We start from the raw sequence: 19,438 nt of genomic DNA on the forward strand, positions 1-19,438 counted from the left end.
TTAGGGCCTATCCAATTATTATTTTGATTTATTCTTGTGATCTAAAATAATGACACCTTTTATGCTGCTTTTATTCCCTTTTAATGTTGTGTTCCTACTTCAAAGCTTGACTATGTATGAATCCTATTTTACAGCAACTTTAAGGACTTTGGATGTTTGACTTGCAAAACTCCTTGGGCCCGATTCACAGAATTAACTTAAGACAAAATCCTAAACTTACTACTTTTGGTATTCACAGAATGCACTTACTACTTTTGGTATTCACAGAATGGATTTACGACTACTAACATTACGTCCGCACTTGGGCTGGAAATTCCGGCCCGGAGGCGGAGCTTCCGGGCCAGAGATGGGGCTTTCGGGCCGGAGGCGGAGCTTCCGGCCCGGAGGTGGGGATTCCGGCCATGGCTAAATCTCCGCCACTGGCCGGAATCCCCACCTCCGGGTCGGAAGCTCCGCCTCCGGCCCGGAAGCCCCGCCTCCGGCCCAGAAGCTCCGCCTCCGGGCCGGAATTTCCAGCCCGAGTGCGGACGTAAAGTTAGTAGTCGTAAATCCATTCTGTGAATACCAAAAGTAGTAAGTGCAGTCTGTGAATACCAAAAGTAGTAAGTGCATTCTGTGAATACCACAAAGTAGTAAGTTTAGCATTTAGTCTTAAGTTAATTCTGTGAATCGGGCCCCTTGTCTAATGGGTCCAGTTTTAGATTGTAATAGCCAAACGAATGCTGTAATGTATTTTTAAACTGTGTTGCTTTTAAGAACTTCGACCGAACTAAAGGATTTAAACTCGAATACAGCATTTCATGGAGGAAGAAATGCAGGCCTAGATGGGACAAGTTTAAATTATTAAATCAATGGTGCCCATTCAGTGTACATGTGCACATTCAATCACAAAGGAATGGAAAATGTCAATACATTAGATTCATGTCACACATTGCATACAGGTGAAATAACTTGAGTAAAGATATATGAATGTGACTAAGAACTACGTTATAAGTGCAAATATGAAACATTAGTACACACATTACACAAATCTTTCTTATTTCTAAAGTAAGTACATTTTAATAGTGTGAGGATGGTTTTTATCAAATCTGTAAGGAGTATATATCATTTAATAATATTAAGACACACAGTACATATAATTCCAAATTCTCCAGTGAATGCACTTTAATAGTGATGTCAAGTGCAACACTTTGCGTTAATATCGTTAGGACCCACAGAGTATATGTGCTAAGGGCACGTATATATTGCTTATTTGTGATGTGGAAGGATGGAGTCCAAATTACTCTGCTCCCTGAGAAAGATGCAAAAAGAACAATTGATGGACGGAATACTGAACAATGTCAAATACTCACCCCCAGTACAGAGATCTAAATCCATTGTTTTATTGCTCACCACACCACCCTAGTATGGACCTAGCCATATGCAAATCAGACTTGACCCTGCTCCCCATGGAACAGGCAAGCCCGAACTGTCAAGGACGGTCCTCCCTGGACCGGAAACAAGCATCCTAGGACTAGTTTTGGGGTATCACCCCTCATCAGCCAGGATAGCTTGAATCCAGTGCATGGCAAGCATGGGACCCACGTCTGTGCATCCCCATAGAACAATTAATAGACGGAATGCTGAGCAATGTCAAACACTCACTCTTAGTTCAGAGATCTGGGGCGGAAATCCATAGTCTTTTAGCTCACTATGCCACCCCAGTTTGGACCGAGCCATAAGCAAATCAGACTTGACCCTGCTCCCCATGAGAACAGTCCAGCCCGAACTGCCAAGCCAGATCCTCCCTGGACCAGAAACAAGCATCCTAGAACTAGTTTCAGAATAAAACCCATCATCAGCCAGGATAGCTTGTATCCAGTGGCATGGCAAGCACGGGACCCTCGTCTGGGCATCCCAGTCTCACATGAGAAAGAAACAGACCTTCAAACACTGGTTTCCAATATTTTTTTTTTAACTCATTTCATGAAGATTTGTGTAACTATTTGTGTTTTTTATGGTTGATAGGGGCAATCAAAAATCATACACAGAATTGATGCTGAAAATTGTAACATTCAATGCAATAAAAACCTAAACATGAGTATGGAGACACAATAGTTCTAAAAATCTATTTAGATGGCAAATTAGCCTATTGCAAAAACTAAAGAATTTTGCAAATCATTCCATGCAGATTTCATAAGAAAGCGTACCACAACACTACCTTTCATGTTATCACCAAAATGTAAAATATTGACTTACCAGATAGAATGTAAATAAATTAACTCTTTGCAGTGAAGCAGATATGAACAAAAGGCACACAAGAAGAGCTGTAAAACTATTCAAGGGAGATGAATGATTCATCTCTATATTTTACAGATTTTTTGGGGGGTATATCCCAGCTCGGTGCACAAGAAAATATTCATGTTTGCATAATTTAAAAAAAGCTTTTAAATTACATTTTACAGTGAAAGATTGAAAATTGAAGAGATCAGGAGCCTTTGGAATTAAGATCTTTTCTGAACATTCCACCTTTCAAACATCTCACATTTACAGATTCCTATAGTCCTATATGCTGGACCTAACCTACAATATTTAACCGCATCCATTGTTAACACAGCTGCTGCACTGGTAGGTAAATTGATTTCTCAAGGATAAAACTATTTTGGTGAAGTGGGGAGGCCAGGGATTCAATATCCGGTCTCTGTCATCAGGTTAAGAACCTTAGGCCCGCTTCACAATGGTATTTTAAAAAGTCAAAAACCTACTTTCTGTAGTTTTCTCACTTTTTTTAATATGTATTTTTTAATTGTATTGATGCATGACTTTTAAGCGAAACACAAAAACATTTCAAAATCTACACAACTGAGTCCATTAAAACCATAGTTCCATTTGTATATTTCTTAACTCTAAACTGGATGTTTTTACACCGGTGCAGAATGCAGCACCCGTAGAAATAGGAAGTAAGAAGGCGAAATAAAGATATTTCTCCTCGTTACACCTGGTTCAGGGAGGTGTAGCATTTTGGCGCAACCCAAGGTTTACTCACCTTATTAAATCTGCGATTGCGTCAAAATCCATGGATGTATGCATGGCAACCCCCATCTCCCACCCATGGAACACCTCCCTAACACAAAGCAAAGCAAGGCAGCCCTATGCACTGCCTTGCGTTACTTTGTATTTACTAACCCATGCAAAGCCATACGTAGTAGCTTTGTATGGCTTAGTAAATCTCAAAAAAGATTTTGCTTTGGGGCTGCGTCACAAAAGTGGCGCGACCCCGATGCACAATCTTAGTAAATCTGCCCCAAAAAGCATCTCTTATCTCCAGTGCTAGCGAACCTTCCCTGATCAGTTCCTGTCTCTACAACTATTTCCGCCAATCTGAACTCGCCAGAATGCCAGGCAGCCACTTTAATAAAATCAGTTCCCTCTCACAATCCACTCTCTCCCTGTCACATTTCAGATCTCCACACTGACACTTTTCATATTTACATAAAAAAATAATCTGAATGCCCCATCAACTAACTTAAAATATACATACATCAATTTTAATGATAATCAGACATAACAAAGCACGGTCTGTGCCTTCAGTCATTTTATGTCCAAACTTTCTCTAGTCATGACATAGGTGCTACCCTTGTCAGGTGTGTTGATCCACTCCTATTTTTATTTATTTCTAGCACTTGCAGTATAGCATTCTCCATAATATATTCAGGCCAGTGTGAACCAGAATGAAAAGACCAAGGGCTAAGGCTGATTTGTATATGATTGGTCCATGTCTGGACTAAGGGAATGGGTAAAACCATGAAACAGTAGAATGCAGCTTAAGCATCTGCCAGGGACTGAGACTTCTGTGAGCCATCCACCCAACACCTTTTGTTACTTAGGGATGTTAGACTTGCACCAGTCATAAGATAGTTTGAGATCTCTTAATTTAGCTGTGTTGATGTTTCAGTTTTAAATAAGTTTACTGCACTTATAAATGTGATGTTTAATTTAATTTAAAGAACCTAAAAATATATTATTTGTTTGCATAAGTGTGATTTAGAGTCTTGTTCAGGTTTCTTGTAATACATGAAAATGTTCATCAAGCAGACAGGACAGTCTGCCGGTGTCACTGACATCTTCCAACTTGATGTGTGCTTCTTGCAGGCAGTAAAGGGATGCCTGGAGTCCCAGGAGAGTCCGGATTTCCTGGTTTGGCCGGAAAACCCAGTACTGTAGAAGGTGAAAAGGGTGATGTTGGTCTTCCTGGAGTACCTGGTCAAACGGGCACTCCTGGCCAGGCAGGACCTCCTGGAATGAGAGGCTTCCCCGGGTATTTAGGAGACAAGGTATGTATTTAATAATGTGATATGTTTAGGCCTGAACAAAAAACACTGTTTTCTCTGTTGGCAACAGACAATTGGCCGCCATGTCAGACAATTGGCCATGCTTCACAAAAACAATAATGCCACTGTTGCCTAGCCTCCCTCACCCTCCCCCTTTCAATAGTCTGGGAAGCAGCACCAGATTCAATAATTATTTGGAAATAAATATACCTGCACTTCTAAAACTGTGCCAGTTCACCATGTAGCTAGACTCTGATTGGAACCAGTTGTCTAGTTGATCATTTGCTATTAATGGTGCTCCTGAATATTGAGTAGAAAATGTTGTTGTACCTTAATATTGTAGCCATAAGATCAAGTACAAAAATATTGACCAGCAAATGTGCGTTTTCTATATCGAACTCAACATCTTTGTACCTTGATTACATATCTTCAAGGTACGGCGATGTGGAGTCAAGAATAGTAAATCTATGCTTCCCTTTAAAATAAATCCAGGATTTGTAAAGCTCGACAACTCACCCGGGACGGTCTCAAGGTGCTGAATTGTAGGCATGGGGAAATTAAGGGATTTGCCCAGAATCACAGTATGTTGACTCTGACGCGAGACTCAAACCTGGTTGCCACCGGCTCTGAAGTTGACAGCTCAGGCCGTTATGCCACATCCTCTCCTCTCCTTCTTATGTGCATTAACCTTTCAATATTTATGTCCTCTATATTTTGGCTACGATTTTAAGGTAAAACTGTTAGAAATGGGGGACTCTAGTTGGCAGAGGTAGGTACCTTTGTCCAAATAGGGACCCTTGCTTCTAGGGAAAGGGGGCTACACTCCTAAATAACCCCTGCTCACCCCCTTGGTAGCTTCGCACAAGCAGACAGGCTTATCTCAGAGGCAGTGTGTAAAGCATTTGTGAACACATACAGTAATACAGTGAAAACATTACAAATGTACACCACACCAGTTTAGAAAAATAAGTAATCTTCACTAGACCTAACACAAGACCAAATTGCAAAAATCCACAATACTGTAATCAAAATAAGTCTTTAAAATGGTAGAAAATAGCTTAGTTCAATGTAGATGGTAAATGCGACACTTTACTCTCAAAGTACCTTAGATGCGTCACGCAATGCAAACAAAAGGGCCGCAGGGAAGTTGATGAACCGTTCCTTACACTTAGGGGAGTGGAAGCGGCGGTTCCTTACTGCTGCGCAGGAGAGGTGATGCGTTGCTTCCTTACTGTGTGGGGAGTTGGTGCGTCGTTTCTTACTGTGGTCCGGTGACGATGCGACAAGATGGCGCCTCGATGCGACGATCCGGTGCGATGCGACAAAATGGTGTCTTTGATGCGATGCGACGACGTTGGATGCGATGTGTGCACGCCCGACGGCCGTGCGGCGAACTCGGTAACTTCTGAGCCACGACAGGCCCTGCGAGACGCTTCTCGGTGATGCGACGGTGACCTCTGCGGCGCCGATATGCTTCTCTGGTGATGCGCCACGCTTCGTCAGTGGTGCGACGGCGAGCAGCTGCAGCGGCGGCACGCTTCTTCGGCGATGCAACGGCAACTGCTGCGGCGGCGACACGCTTCTCCTCGTTGCGTTACGCTTCCAGCTCCCAGCGACACGCAGTCTTCTCAGAGGGCCCCAAACAACAGTAGGCACCTTTCTGCAGGTAGAATTCCCAGCAAGGGAATTCAGGGGAGCTGGTGGTGAAGTCTTGTATCCCTGAGACTTCAGGCAGGAGGCAAGCACACTTCAAGCCCTTGGAGATTCTTCTTCAAGATGATGAAAAGTTCACAAAGTCCTCTTCTCCTTTCCTTGGCAAATAAAGTAACCACTGCAGACCAACCCCAGAAATAGCACAGCACAGGGGCAGTCTCCTCCAGCTTTCTTGGTTCTTCTCCTTGGCAAAGGTTCGTCTTGATTCCCAGAAGTGATCTAAAGTTCTGGGGTCTGGTCCCCAATATTTATACTGTAAAATCCTTTGTTTTCTGAAGGCAGAGAGTGTCTGTACCTAGTCAAAAACAATTCTATCCTCCTGGGTGCAGCTTCCTGGCAGGAGGTGGAGACAGCATTGTTTGAGAGCAGACCTGGCCCAGGTAGCTGAAAGGAAATCTCTTCCCCCTACTCTCTATTCTATGAGAGCTCAGGTCAATGAAAGGAAATCTCTGCCCCCTACTCTCTATTCTATGAGGGCCCAGGGCAGTGAAAAGAAATCTCCTCCCCCTACTCCTATTCAGCCCAGCCCTGACCCATCCGACTGCTGGAGCCAAGGCCCTCTCCAGCCCCCTGTCACTCACAAACCAGACATGGAATACACAAACCTAGCAGAGGCATGCTGGATGGTTAGGCAAGAAAATACCTACTTTCTAAAAGTGGTATTTTCAAACAAAGAATGTAAAAATCACCCACACTAAAAGATGTATTTTAACATTCTGAGTTCAGGCATACTAAACTTTATTTTCCTATCTTGTTCCTAGGGTCAGTTATGATTATAAGATGTTATAATCAAACTGCCCATTCTGGCCTATGGGAGATTGGCTGTAATACACTATCAGGACATGCCACACACATCAGGGCATGTCCTACCTTTGCACCCTGCCCATTGGGGCAACCTGGGCCTACCTTAGGGGTGATGTACATGTAGAAAAGGGAAGGTTTAGGGACTGGCAAGTGTGTGCACTTGCCAAGTCGACATGGCAGTCCCAGACTGCCCACAGGCTCTGCAATGGCAGGCCTGAGCCACACTTTACAAGCTGCTTCTGTGGGTGGCACAATCAGTGCTGCAAGCCCACTAGCAGGATTTAATCTATAGGCCCTGGGCACACATGGTGCACTGTATTTGGGACTGACAAGTAAATCAAATAAGCCAATCATGGAGTCACTAATCCATTACAACAATTTACAATAGGGAGCACTTGCACTTTGGCACTGAATAGCAGTGGCAAAGTGCCCAAAGCATCTAGTCCAGCAAAAACATATCAAAACATGGGAGGCAACAGCAGAAAAATGGAAGGGAGACCCTTGCCAATGGTGCCAAGTCTAACAAAAACAATAGTCCCCACTCGATTTTCCAGACTGCAACCCTTTTACTAAATTTACAAACTGGGGAGTTCAGCTCTCTGGCCTCATGGTTCTGCAAACTGGCTGCAAGCTGGTCACCAAATGCTCTGTTGACAAGCTTAAAGTTGTAACCAAGATAGTATTTACTTTCACGTAGACTAAGGTTACTGTTAGTTTGTTTTTTTAAACTCATAAAAGTTTATTACAGAGATGAGATATGATATGTATGTAACCAAGAGCCACCTGGAATGATGATGGATGTCTATTTACCAAAATGCTAAGAGTAGCTAAAGTGTAATCCTGCACCCCTTGACCCACTGATGGCATCACACGATTGGCAAACATTCCCTCACTTTTCTACTTAGCCTCTTAATAGTTGCTGATGAACTACATGCAGTGAAACCATAGAAAGGGAGCAGGTCTCTTGAAATTAGCTTTCCTTTCTATTCTGCTGCTGTCTACATGACAGGGGAGTCCGGATAAATCCAGAGGTAACAAGGGCAGTATCTGGGTTACCAAAGAACAGGAAAGAAATATCAATATCCCTATTTGTATCTACATATACATTTTAAAAGGTATAATTCAGAAACAATTTTGAAACACTTGAGAGCTGTTCTTGTTTGAAAAACCGCACAATTTTCATAAAATCAGAGAGAAAGTGACATAAAACACCTTTGGGCCAATATGACATCAAAGGAAATGACACCAATGGAAAATTTACCTAGGTGATTGGTATTTTATATTTTCTTTTTAACAATTATAATTTGGTAAAAAGCAAACTTAAGGCCGTATCATGTTTATAAACTACTGACAACTAGCGCATATTCTATTAAAGCCCGAAAGTGCTTAAAAGATATTAACTTTTAAAGCATCCATTATCAGATTGGTTCAATGATAGATGGTTGCAAACAGTCCAGAGTGGGGTGAGCAGCAACACAGAGATACCATTTGCTATCCCCTTCACTTAAATTACATCCTTAACGACGTATTCAAGTCTGTCCATATCTACAATGTGAGTGAATAGCCAACAATTTGCTCCTTTGTTGTGATTGCGCGACTGGATATGTAGGTTTTTTTTATGCGATGTCTGATTATGTCATAAATATTAGGCTAAAGGTTTGATAGATTTTGTGCCTGATTTAGAGTTCGGCGGATGTGTGATGAATATCTCGTCCGCCGCATTACAAGTGCATTATATCCAATTGTAATACAGTGGAGGGGATATTGTCACGTTTGTGACGGAGTAACCTGTCTGACAAACTCTAAATCAGGCGGTCAGTCAGAAATACATTCAGGGCAAAGCATTCAATGAAAACACATTTAATTTGAAAACATTTAGATTAAAAAAAGATTGAAAGTTGATAATTACCATAATTTATTACCTTTGCTTAGTTCTGGTGTCCAATAAGCATGGGAAATGCAAATAGGTCTGGCTTATGAATGAAAGTGCCTTTTGCGCCATTGATTGGTGTAGGCACTTAATAAGTCATCAATCATGCCCTTTGTCACTGACCTTGCTTTTTGCACTCGTGCATCCATCCTCGCATCCACTGACTCGTTCATGCATTCATCCTCTGACACAACTACAATATAACACACATACTCAACGACATATGCAAGATAAAAGAATACAAGTTAAAAAAAAGAAAACATGCTGCCATTTCAACATGGCCGGTATGTGCTTGCAATAATGCAACTAAACATAGCAGGAGGTGTGCATCTTGCATTGTTATTGTACACAGTCTATTATTGTTTTAAAGTTGCAGCATTTGCACCACGTTTATAACCAATCCTGGAATGGTAAAACAGCGATACACTATGGACAACAGCATGCTATAATGGTGGGCTTGTTTAAAAGAAGTAGGCATGCAGGATGCAGCACACTACAAATCAAATAAGCACTGCCTGTGAAGCAGTATGATCTTGTCATGGATGGAAGCAGATTTTAAATGACACGCCAACAGACAAATGGTAGAAGAGGGCTGACCCAAAGGCCCTCTATCTAGCTATATGAATGTATATTATTTAATTATTTTTTAATGCAAGGTCCTGGTAGTCAGCTAAGATTGTCAGGCCTTCGACAAACATTGGAGCAAGAATTGTTAGAGTACAAATTTTATATGCCTAGGATTTGTTAAATTGGGAAACCAACAGCCAAACCCTTACCTACAAAGGTAATCTGGCAGATTTCATTAGAAAAATACCTGATTGCAGCCGTTAATGTGAGCTTTAATGCAGTGCAAAAACAATCCACCCCTATAGGCATATTGACTATAACATATGTGTTACACAATACATAAATTAGGACTACAACCCTTTTCCTAACCTTTCATAAAAAACAATCACCTTTATCAAAAACCTTTATCATTGGTTTGTCAGAATAGCAAATTCAGACATTCTATATAGGGCATAAGCAATTCCACAAGCGAGCATTAAGCATACTGTGATAAATATATAAATATATACAAAATAACAGTGGTCAGAATAATATAAAATCCCCCCAGAGACAGCCTAATAAGGATTATCCTAATGCACATCTCCTATCCCCATAATTGTTTGGGGTGGGTCACTAACACTGAAACCGTTGTCTACTATGGTACTATGGTAATCTGTGAGATTCTATATAACAAAATGCCTTCCTACAGACTCTAGCACAGTGTAATAACACCTTCGGCCTTTAACACAGGCTGTCACAATAAGTAAGTCAGGCTTATTGACTTCATCATAATATTTCATAATAACCCGCTCAAACCTTTGGAATCTGGAATAACTCTTCCCAGTGAGCTAATAAAGCCTATAGCCCTTGCCATTGACTTGACACCATAACCAACACAGGAATATTCAAGTGTACATAAACTGACAATCCTCATGTATACAGTTATAAAACTAGAAATATGTATAAAACGGCAGCTTTCAAAACAATATATAACCCCTCTCAATAGGGCTTAACAAGAATAATCATAGCTAAAATCCTCGGGGTTTATCAGAGTGTGTGACCAACACCAAACCCTTGATCATACTGTAATATGTAAGAATACACTTAACAGAATACCTGTCTATAGCTTGTGGCAGTGTAATAAAAATACACTGTTAACGGCCGGCTGGCTTTAACAAATGCTTTTCACACATAATAAGCAAGGTCTTCTGCTTTTGTTGTACCTTTCCATAATAAGCAGATCAGACCTATGGCTTCAGATATATCTTTTCCTAATGCACCAATCAGTCCTAAAACTTGCCACCATAACCAACTCAGGCCTACTGTTTTAAGTGTAAGATTTTCCACAAGGCAACCATTAGGCACACAGTCTTGAAATTACAAAGGTGTACAAAATTACAGTTGGCTAAGCAAAATAATATCTCTCTTTAGATGGCTAACAAGGATTCTCACAGGGCAGATTTTCTATGACCTTGGTTTATTACAGGGTGTAACCAAAACCCTTCTCTTGTAATTTGTTAGATTCCGTGTAACAAAATCCTTGTTTTCAAGACTTTGCTCTCTTTCATACAGATAAATAACAATTCACCATTAAATGTATTGATGATAACATATGCTTTTCACAAACAATATGTCAGCCCTGCTGACTGTATTGCGACATTTCATAAGTAGATCAGGCCTATAGCCGTCATCACTGACACCATAACCACTCAGCCCTACTGTTTTGAGTATAAGCTTTATCACAAGCCAACAAGTGCAATACAGGCACTCTTTTCAGTGGAAGCACACTACTTCAGCCCAATCAAATCCTGTACTCAGAGGAACCAATAAGTGGGTGGAGCCTAAGTCCCTCCCTTAGTAGTACTTTGAAAGCTCTTTTTTGTTAATCACATGAGGTCAGGTAACAGCTGTTCTGATCTTACAAAGCCCTGCTATATTGAGCATAACCTTTGCCATAGGGCGACCAGAGAAGAACAAACACCACAGTTATCTAGGAGTTTGATAGCATCACAGTGGCATTTATGTGACCTTAAAGGGGAAGCTACATTCATCACAGTGACATGTGTGTGACTGAAAGGTTAAACACAATAGCTGTACTTGATAAAGGGCCTTGCTCAAGCTGCTGGATAAATACATTATCACAATTGGTTGTAGGGTGAGCCCTCTGTGGAAAGCACACAGCTGTTGAGAAATCAAAAGCTGACCTAAGAAGAACCAAAATATGTGTGGAGCCAAAGTCTCTCTCTGTAATACTCCCTAAAGCTCTTTTTTTGATCATATAATGTCTAGCGACACCTGTGCTGTCAAGCCAGACCAAATACAGTCTGGAATTGCAATAGGAAATTTGCCCAGCTGAAGTAGTGAAACACAAACATACCGACCAAGATCTAAGTTATGGCTAGGAAGCATTTGTTTAAAAAAAGGAGTTTAACCCCTTGTGTGCTCATGACGGAACCGCGCCGTCATGAGCCACGGGCGGCGTGTGCTCATGACAGCGTGGTTCCGTCATGGAGCGGCCGCTCCTCCCACGCGGCTCGAATTCCCCGCCTGTGCGGGCGAATTAGAGAGTGGGCGGAGTCGTGACGGAACCACGCCGTCATGAGCACAGCTCGCCCGTGACTCATGACGGCGCGGTTCCGTCATGAGCACCGCGCCACCGTGCTGCCCCCAACCCCCCCCCCAGCGCTGCGGCAGAATTCGCGCCGCAGCGAAGGGGTTAAACATCTACTTTTTTCAAAATGTTTCAGACTAAATCTTTATGATCTAAAAATAAAATACAGACACAATTAACAATTTCACGCTTAGATTATCACTAATTTTATTGAATTACGTGGTTTCAAACTAAAATCTTTGAACTTTCAACGTAGATTTGGCGTTATGCTCCTGTTGTGTAAGGACTGTAGAACCTGAACTCGGAGATCCGCACACGCACTCATTTATATTTAGTTGTTCACATAACTATCTCTGGAAATTGTTGTTCTTGTAGCTAAAACAATTGTACACCACTCGGACACTTGAACTGTCCTTAAAAGCAAATATCTGAATAGCTGCTAAAGTTGTATAAGCATATGACAGTTGTTGGCTCTACAAGCTGAATTCAGTTATCTGCTATGAAGATACTCTCATCATTACAAGCAGAATATTTTCAGGGTCCTTGAAAATGTTAAAATTTGTGACTGGGGTGAAGGCAGTGTGGCACAATGTCACAGAATGGGAGGCTGTACTGATGGTGTTGCAGGTCAAAGCAAACAAAAGCATCGGCTGCTCCTCCGTTAAGGTATAGGAGCGTCGCGAGCGCAGCAGGTACAAACAGAATAATGAAATGGCCATTACTATTTTATAATTCTGTGTGCTGCCGGCCACACTAGCGCAAGTGCGATGTTGGGGGTGGGGCAGGCAGATTCCTGCATATTGCAGGATGACTGCTTCAAGTGCTCAGTGCGCATGACAGATTGTCCGGTATTCTACAGCCGGCCAATCTGTCATGCGTACTTCAGAGCCTGCAATCCCAGTGCTGTAAAACAGCCGAGGGATTGCAGGCACAGGCCCGGCCTCAAAATGAGTGCTGGGTTATCTGCTCCAACCAATCCTGGAGCTGCTAACAGCATGAGAGCAGCTCCAGGATTGGTTTGATTCACATGCAGGATGCAAACCATCTTGCTTTACTGCTCGTTGGGAGAGGAGAAAGGCAACATGTCGATGAGTTTTAGGACTGTCCACGACTCACTGATTTTTAAAGTTGCTAGCCGCCCCTAAACAAAAGACCTTCATAGAAAAATGACATTTCCAGTGCATGGAGTTTTCACATGCATATTTGTTTGTCTCAATACTGACCATACAGATAGGGAGAGGAGAATGGGTCTCAAGCTAGACCCTGATCTTTTTGCATGACCTTGTCATATGAGGATCCGAAGAGGCACACTACCTGGGCCAGACCTCATTTATACATGCAATGCATCATGAGTCTTCAATATCCTGAGTCATATTGATTATTGAGGGTGAAAATGTTTAGAAAAATATTTTTAAAATGAAAATGTTGAGATTTTTTCATGGGCGTACTACCGGGATGTTTTTTTCTAATCTCCTATTAGGGCAGCATGGGCCGTCCAGGAATCTCAGGCCTTCCTGGTGAAAGTGGAACTCCTGGAGAAACTGGTCAGTTACATTTCTTTATGTATCACTTTACAGGGCGTTAAAATAATCCCCCCACCCCAACAAGGATATTTAAAAAATCAGCAGAATTAAACAAAAAATAGTCCTGCTTGCGTGTGGAGCTTGTGACATTTCACCCATTAAAATACTTTTGACATGACTGATTGGCAGGAGTTGGTGTCTCCCACGTGAACTAAATGTTGGTACTCTCTATTTCTTGTTGCTACAGGTGAACGAGGAGACACTATAAATTTACCCGGACTACCAGGATTTAAAGGAGAGGTTGGCATCAGTGGCTTTTCTGGTACGTGCGCTTGTAATTTAATGCTTATCATGCTAAGATCAAGCTAATTTAAACCTTGATTAAAAATCTGCTATCATGCAGTGAAGGTGCTAAACGAAACAACTCGCAAACCTTTTGCTAAGTGAGGCATAACTTTTTGGTGTGAGTTTCTGCCCTTTTCAGGTGAACATACTCAAACCAGCCTTTGGCCAATGTCCTGTGAGCTGAGGCCAGTGGTAGCTGGTGAAGTTTGAAAGTAAAAGGGCTTGAAACTAAACCATGAATTTGAGTAAATTCCGCTGAGGGTTTATTCCCCTGCAAAAAAATAATAAAAAGGGTAAAATGGTGCATTTCCCAGTGCAGATTCTTTTTTTATTTGACAGACAAAGCAATAGTCTTTACAGGCATCTCTAAAAGAACACTCAGAAAAATATCTCAGAGAATTCCCAAATTTCCCAGCAAGTCTGAACTTTAATTTTCTTACCTCCATGTGCATGTTTGTCAGGCTGACATATTGAGGATAATGGGTGCTGGTTAGATAGATCAGGGCTGGGTGATGTGTTAGTGTTGTTACAAAAACAATTGACAACAGAAACATATGCCACTAAGCGGAGTGCCTGACAAGTATTCAGCTAAGGGCCACCCTATAAAATCCTCTACATCCTTCAACTCTAGATCAATTTAGTAATCCAATCATAAAATAATTGTATACCAGGACTTTGCATTTTGAATTCCATAGCTCTGTCTTCTTCAATTGCTTGGGGGCTCTTTTATCAGAAGTCTGTGCTGTTCTGTGCTCATCGCAGGTGCTAGCTTATTAAAGTCCTAGATATAAAGTGGGATTAAATAAATAAAAATAATCAGAATAAAGATAACCAGACTCTGGCCTTTGAGAGAATCTTAAGACCAGGACTGGAAGGTACTGGACTTGGTTAGAGCTGCAAAGTCATACTAATGATGGTATGCCTACTATATGTGGACTATATTAGAGAAGAAGTGGCATAAGGGCACTGCCGAATTTGGTACTGGAGAACCAGGTTCGTGTCTTGGCGTTGGCTCAACATTCTGTGATTCTGGGCAATTCACCTAATCTCCTTGTCCATAAAAGAATGAATGGGTAATGTAACTGGTGCTTGTGTAAAGCGTTCCAATACCTTTCGGGTCGAGTTCACACTATATAAAACTGCAAAAAACAAAATGACACAACCTTTGACTCCAATGACATCGCAAATGAGAGCTGTTGAATTTATTTTAAATGTTATTTCCAAACCTAAGATTGTAGTTTGCTAGTAAACAGTGACTGATAACACGAAAAAACCACAAGCTATATAAGTCAGTGAAAGCTAGCAGGTGTACTTAGATTTAAGGTTCATTAGTCACATCGGTTGCAGTGCTTATTTTGTAAAAATATAAGTGCCACCCTTAACCAATATCTTCTTACATTACCAAATACTCCAAACCTTCCAGCAAATTGTATACACATTTCTCCAATATTAGATACTTCCTCCTCTGCATCCACTATATACAAATCCTTACAATTACCCCCGGATAGACTCAAATCAAAGACTGAATTGGCTAAATAATACTTGGGATAAGTTGTGGTTTAGGCTTCATAAAACCTCTAGAGCTGCTAATACCACACAAACCCTTTATTTTGTTTATCAACCGGTATTATTCTATCCAGTGACCCTAGCATCTTTCTCATTGGATATGTCCTCTACTTGTTGGTCCTGACCTTGTCCTACTGCTGATTTAAAACACGTTATTTGAGTGCCCCCCTCTCCACCAATTCTGGTCCCAAATTAGGAAAACTTTCAAAGTTAATGTCCCCTTCTCCCTAATAAACATATTCCTAGGTACTCTGTCACCCCAATGACCTCAGTCACAATTGAGTTTTAAACTGTTAGATCTATTGTTAGCTGTTGCTTTTCAATTAATAACCTCAAATTGGAAACAAGCAGATAAAGTTACTTTTAGATCCTGGGATTACTGTATCAGATGATGTTCGGAAACCACCTTAATTTCACTCTTTGCCTCTTTTTCTTAGATGATTAAAAGACATTTGTATTCTTATATTTATATCATGCTATTTTAGTTTTACTTATTGTTATGTTTACCGTGTTTAATCATTTATTATTCTTGCCTTTTATTCTTATATCATAAATTAATTATATATTGTTTTCCTCCCCTTCCCCTTTTGATTTATAATGCACATATTCTTCTTTGTGTACAGCTTGATAGTCGTATTCCTCATATATCTTTGTTTTCCATACAACCTTTTTTTTGTTAAATAGGATTTGTTGTATGTATTACAATGCTGTTATTTTTCTTGTTCTTTCTTAATAAACTCAAACTGTAAAAAATATATAAGTGCCAGGGCCCAAGGTCTTCTACTGCAGCAGGCACTACAACAGCCCCTGCCACTGCTGCTGAATGCCATATAGGGATACATATATCACAACATTCAACACACCCTCATGTACGAGGCACATTTTTAGAGGAAGAAAGTAAATCAAAATGTGTGGATGAGTCGAAACTGCAACATAAGTTGTCTGGAATTAACATGTTCCCCACCACTTTGACTGTCTAGTTAAGCGCACAGGGGTGTACCTATCAATGGTGCAGCAGATGCAGATGAACCCGGGGACGAGAGGACCCACAGAACTCTGGTTATTACATTATTTTACTACGCAACCAGCAGTGACGGGAAAGGCATTTCCCTAGTTTACATTAGGCCCAGAACCAGTGGCGGCTTATGACCTTTGAAAGTGGTTGGGCACATAATAGTGAAATATTTTTTATAACAGACAGTAAGTGCTTTATAAATAGAATGTGTCCTGATCACCTCTGCAATATGAATTCCATTTTGAAGCATATCATAGCTGCAGAACGGAATTTTGTAATGCAGAGGTGATCTGGAACATTCTATTTAAAAAGCATTTACCCTCCCTTAACCCCTTCGGTGCTCATGACGGAACGGTTCCGTCATGAGCCACGGTTGAGCTGTGCTCATGACGGAACCGTTCCGTCATGACCACGCCCGCGCAAGATTCCGTCAGCACAGCGGCGGAATCTGCGCAGCATGGAAGGGGTTAAAAGCATGGAGTACTGTCATAATAAAAATAATCTTACCTTGACACCCGAGGTTAAATGTTTACACGTTGAACTACCTGGCTGTAAAATAGGTGCAAGCTGGTCCCAGAGACAATAAGCCTGAAGCTTCCCGACCAACCTAAGCACTGCTCTCATGCTGCCCATAATACTAAACAGCATAACACCAGTGCAGGATTGGCTGGGTCAGGAAAACACAACACTCCTTCGGAGACCGATGGGGCACTGTCTCTGCTATTGCAGCTCCCTCATGGCATTGGTTCTAGAAACCTGAACTGTGTATGTTAGGCTGGCCACAGTGAAGACACCGGCCAATATGACATGCAAAGTTCAGTTAACATAACCTCAGCTGGTTGTCCCAATAAATTAAACAGAGAGCGCTGTAGTCCCACCCCTAATGAAAAAACAATGAATGACAGGACAGGGTATGTTTTTGGAAGGAAAACTATGTTAATAATGAGCTTCTCTGTCTGTTGGGGCTCCCAGTAGGGGGTTAACGTCCTCATGCCCCATAGAGAAAATGCCCCTACGCATAGCACCCCTGCTAAGTCACTGTAAGTGCATTTAAAATGGTGTGTGTTTATGTCACAGTAAGAAACCAGCCATTAAAAAAAATGAAATGGGAAGTCTGAACTTCGAAGTAGCAGTAATTAGGGAACTCTGGATCATCTAGGTGCTGCGTAATAGGAATGACCGCTGTTATCCCGTGATACCTTCCAAGGACTGTTGGATCTAAAGCTGACTGTGCCACCACTCCGGTACAAATGTACTTCATCCCAGGACCTATGAGTCAGAACCGGCCCTTGCTTGGAGTGCTCCCTGGTCAGAAAGAAATTTGCCACCATCGCGGCTGTTGGCGTAAAATGAGCCCGCAGGGGGTCACTTTTCTCAGGTCATCCCTGGCTGCCTACATCAGAGCATTGATCTGATTACAACATCTTGCACCTTCCCCAGCTCACCGGATTCGTCCACACTTAGCTCCTTCATGCGGATCCCAATTATGTTCCTTGGGCTGTGACAACGGTGTTGGTGATTCGCAAAAGGGGGTGAAAGGTAGATGGGAAGGCATGGAAGCGGGCTGGTAGGGTGTTGAATAAAGCGATTGTAACGCATTAAAATGATTAGAACAACTTTAAATTGTAGGAGTTAAGGTACAGGGGTGTTGCTGTGCACTGGACCTTAGTGCAGAGAGCTCCACGAGCCCCTCCAAAGATTGGTGTCCAGGGCCTGGGCCAACTTCACCCAATTTAAAAGCAAGCCCTGCTAAGAGTGGTAGATTTAAACTGGGGAGGTTTAGCTCAAAATGTATGCAGTGTAAAGAATTGCCCTGGCAGGCAGCTGGGGTGCAGGCAATACTCCCATCAGTGCAGATTAAGGGGCTCTTCAAATGGATGAGTGGGTTCTAGTGTACTCAGAAGCATGGGTCCAATGTGAGCGGGCTCTTTATGTTGACAATAACTATTGTTGGCAAATATTCAGATCAACCCAGAGAGGTACCTTCTAAGAAAATATTTATATTAATAATTTTCTATGCAGTTGTATTTTTTCTGAGGGACTCAGGGCTAGTTTTACAAAACAAGACTCTTCACTTAGCGTTCAGCAGTACACAACAAAGTTTAATTTAATAAAATAGGAAATGGCACAACACCACCTACTCTGAATGAAACAGTATAGAGGCCATTCAGCTAAATCAGTTCTCTGTGGAATCACAAGCTAGTACTGTACTAGTGGTCGCAAAATGAACATCTTGGGCCATAGCGCCTGTCTCCTTAGAGTCTTGTCCATGTTGAGTATGGAGAATCACACCCTACCCTGGACAAGACTCTGAGGAGATTACTGGAGAGGAGTTTGCCGCCTCACTTCCCTGCCTCCTAAGTCCCAACCCAACGGTCCTGTTTAAAATAATTCCTGAGCACCTACCTGTGGTTTTCGCTGGTCTGGAATAAGGGCTTTTGACTGGTATACCAGGGGCAGTGGAGAAAACAGAAAGCTAAAAAACATAACTACACAGTGTGCACTACTCCAGTATCCAGTCAGGACTATTGCATTCAGTACAGTACCCGGAGCAAAACACTGGAGCCATCACAACTTGTAATGATGCACTGCACAGGTTTCAGTGCTCAGCTTCCTGCCTGCAGTCTCAACTGCTTTAACCCTACCTTTTTCAGAACATCACATGGTGGGGTGGAATCAGGGAGGCTTGCAGACCAGACTCTGTGATAAGCTGTGAGGGAGTGGAGTGTCATGACTCTATTGCCATGATTGGCATGTCACCTAAATGCTGCAGGGTTGAAGCCGCCCAGTTTTAACTTCACGTGTTTCATCATGGGGTGCTTCTTAGTGCAGGAGGAAGTGGCTTTGCAGGGCTCATGGCCTCATAGACCTCAGGAATGTGAGATCATCAGCGTGGTAATTGACAGCTGTTAGAGTGGCTGACGCTGGCTTTAAAGTGCTGCCCAGTGCATGTGCCTGACACAAGCCACCAAGCTGAGCTGACAATCAAATTATTTTTAAAACGGTTATTGTTGAGGACTATTAACAAAACAATTAAGATAGAAAACAGAGAGAACAAAGCCTCAACACCACTTG

General features: G+C 41.9%; 1 protein-coding gene across 1 annotated transcript in view; it reads left to right on the top strand.

Annotated features, from left to right (window-relative positions):
* COL4A2 (collagen type IV alpha 2 chain) overlaps positions 1-19,438 on the top strand; it is a 633,759-nt gene that overhangs the window by 531,204 nt on the left and 83,117 nt on the right. Inside the window, exons 34-36 of the mRNA XM_085622168.1 lie at positions 4,132-4,313; positions 13,395-13,458; positions 13,685-13,759. Of these exons, the coding sequence (XP_085478294.1) occupies positions 4,132-4,313; positions 13,395-13,458; positions 13,685-13,759 (321 nt within the window). The remainder of the gene's footprint in view (positions 1-4,131; positions 4,314-13,394; positions 13,459-13,684; positions 13,760-19,438) is intronic.

Source organism: Triturus cristatus, chromosome 8, assembly GCF_964204655.1.
Source record: "Triturus cristatus chromosome 8, aTriCri1.1, whole genome shotgun sequence".
In the NCBI taxonomy this organism is placed as follows: Eukaryota; Metazoa; Chordata; class Amphibia; order Caudata; family Salamandridae; genus Triturus; species Triturus cristatus.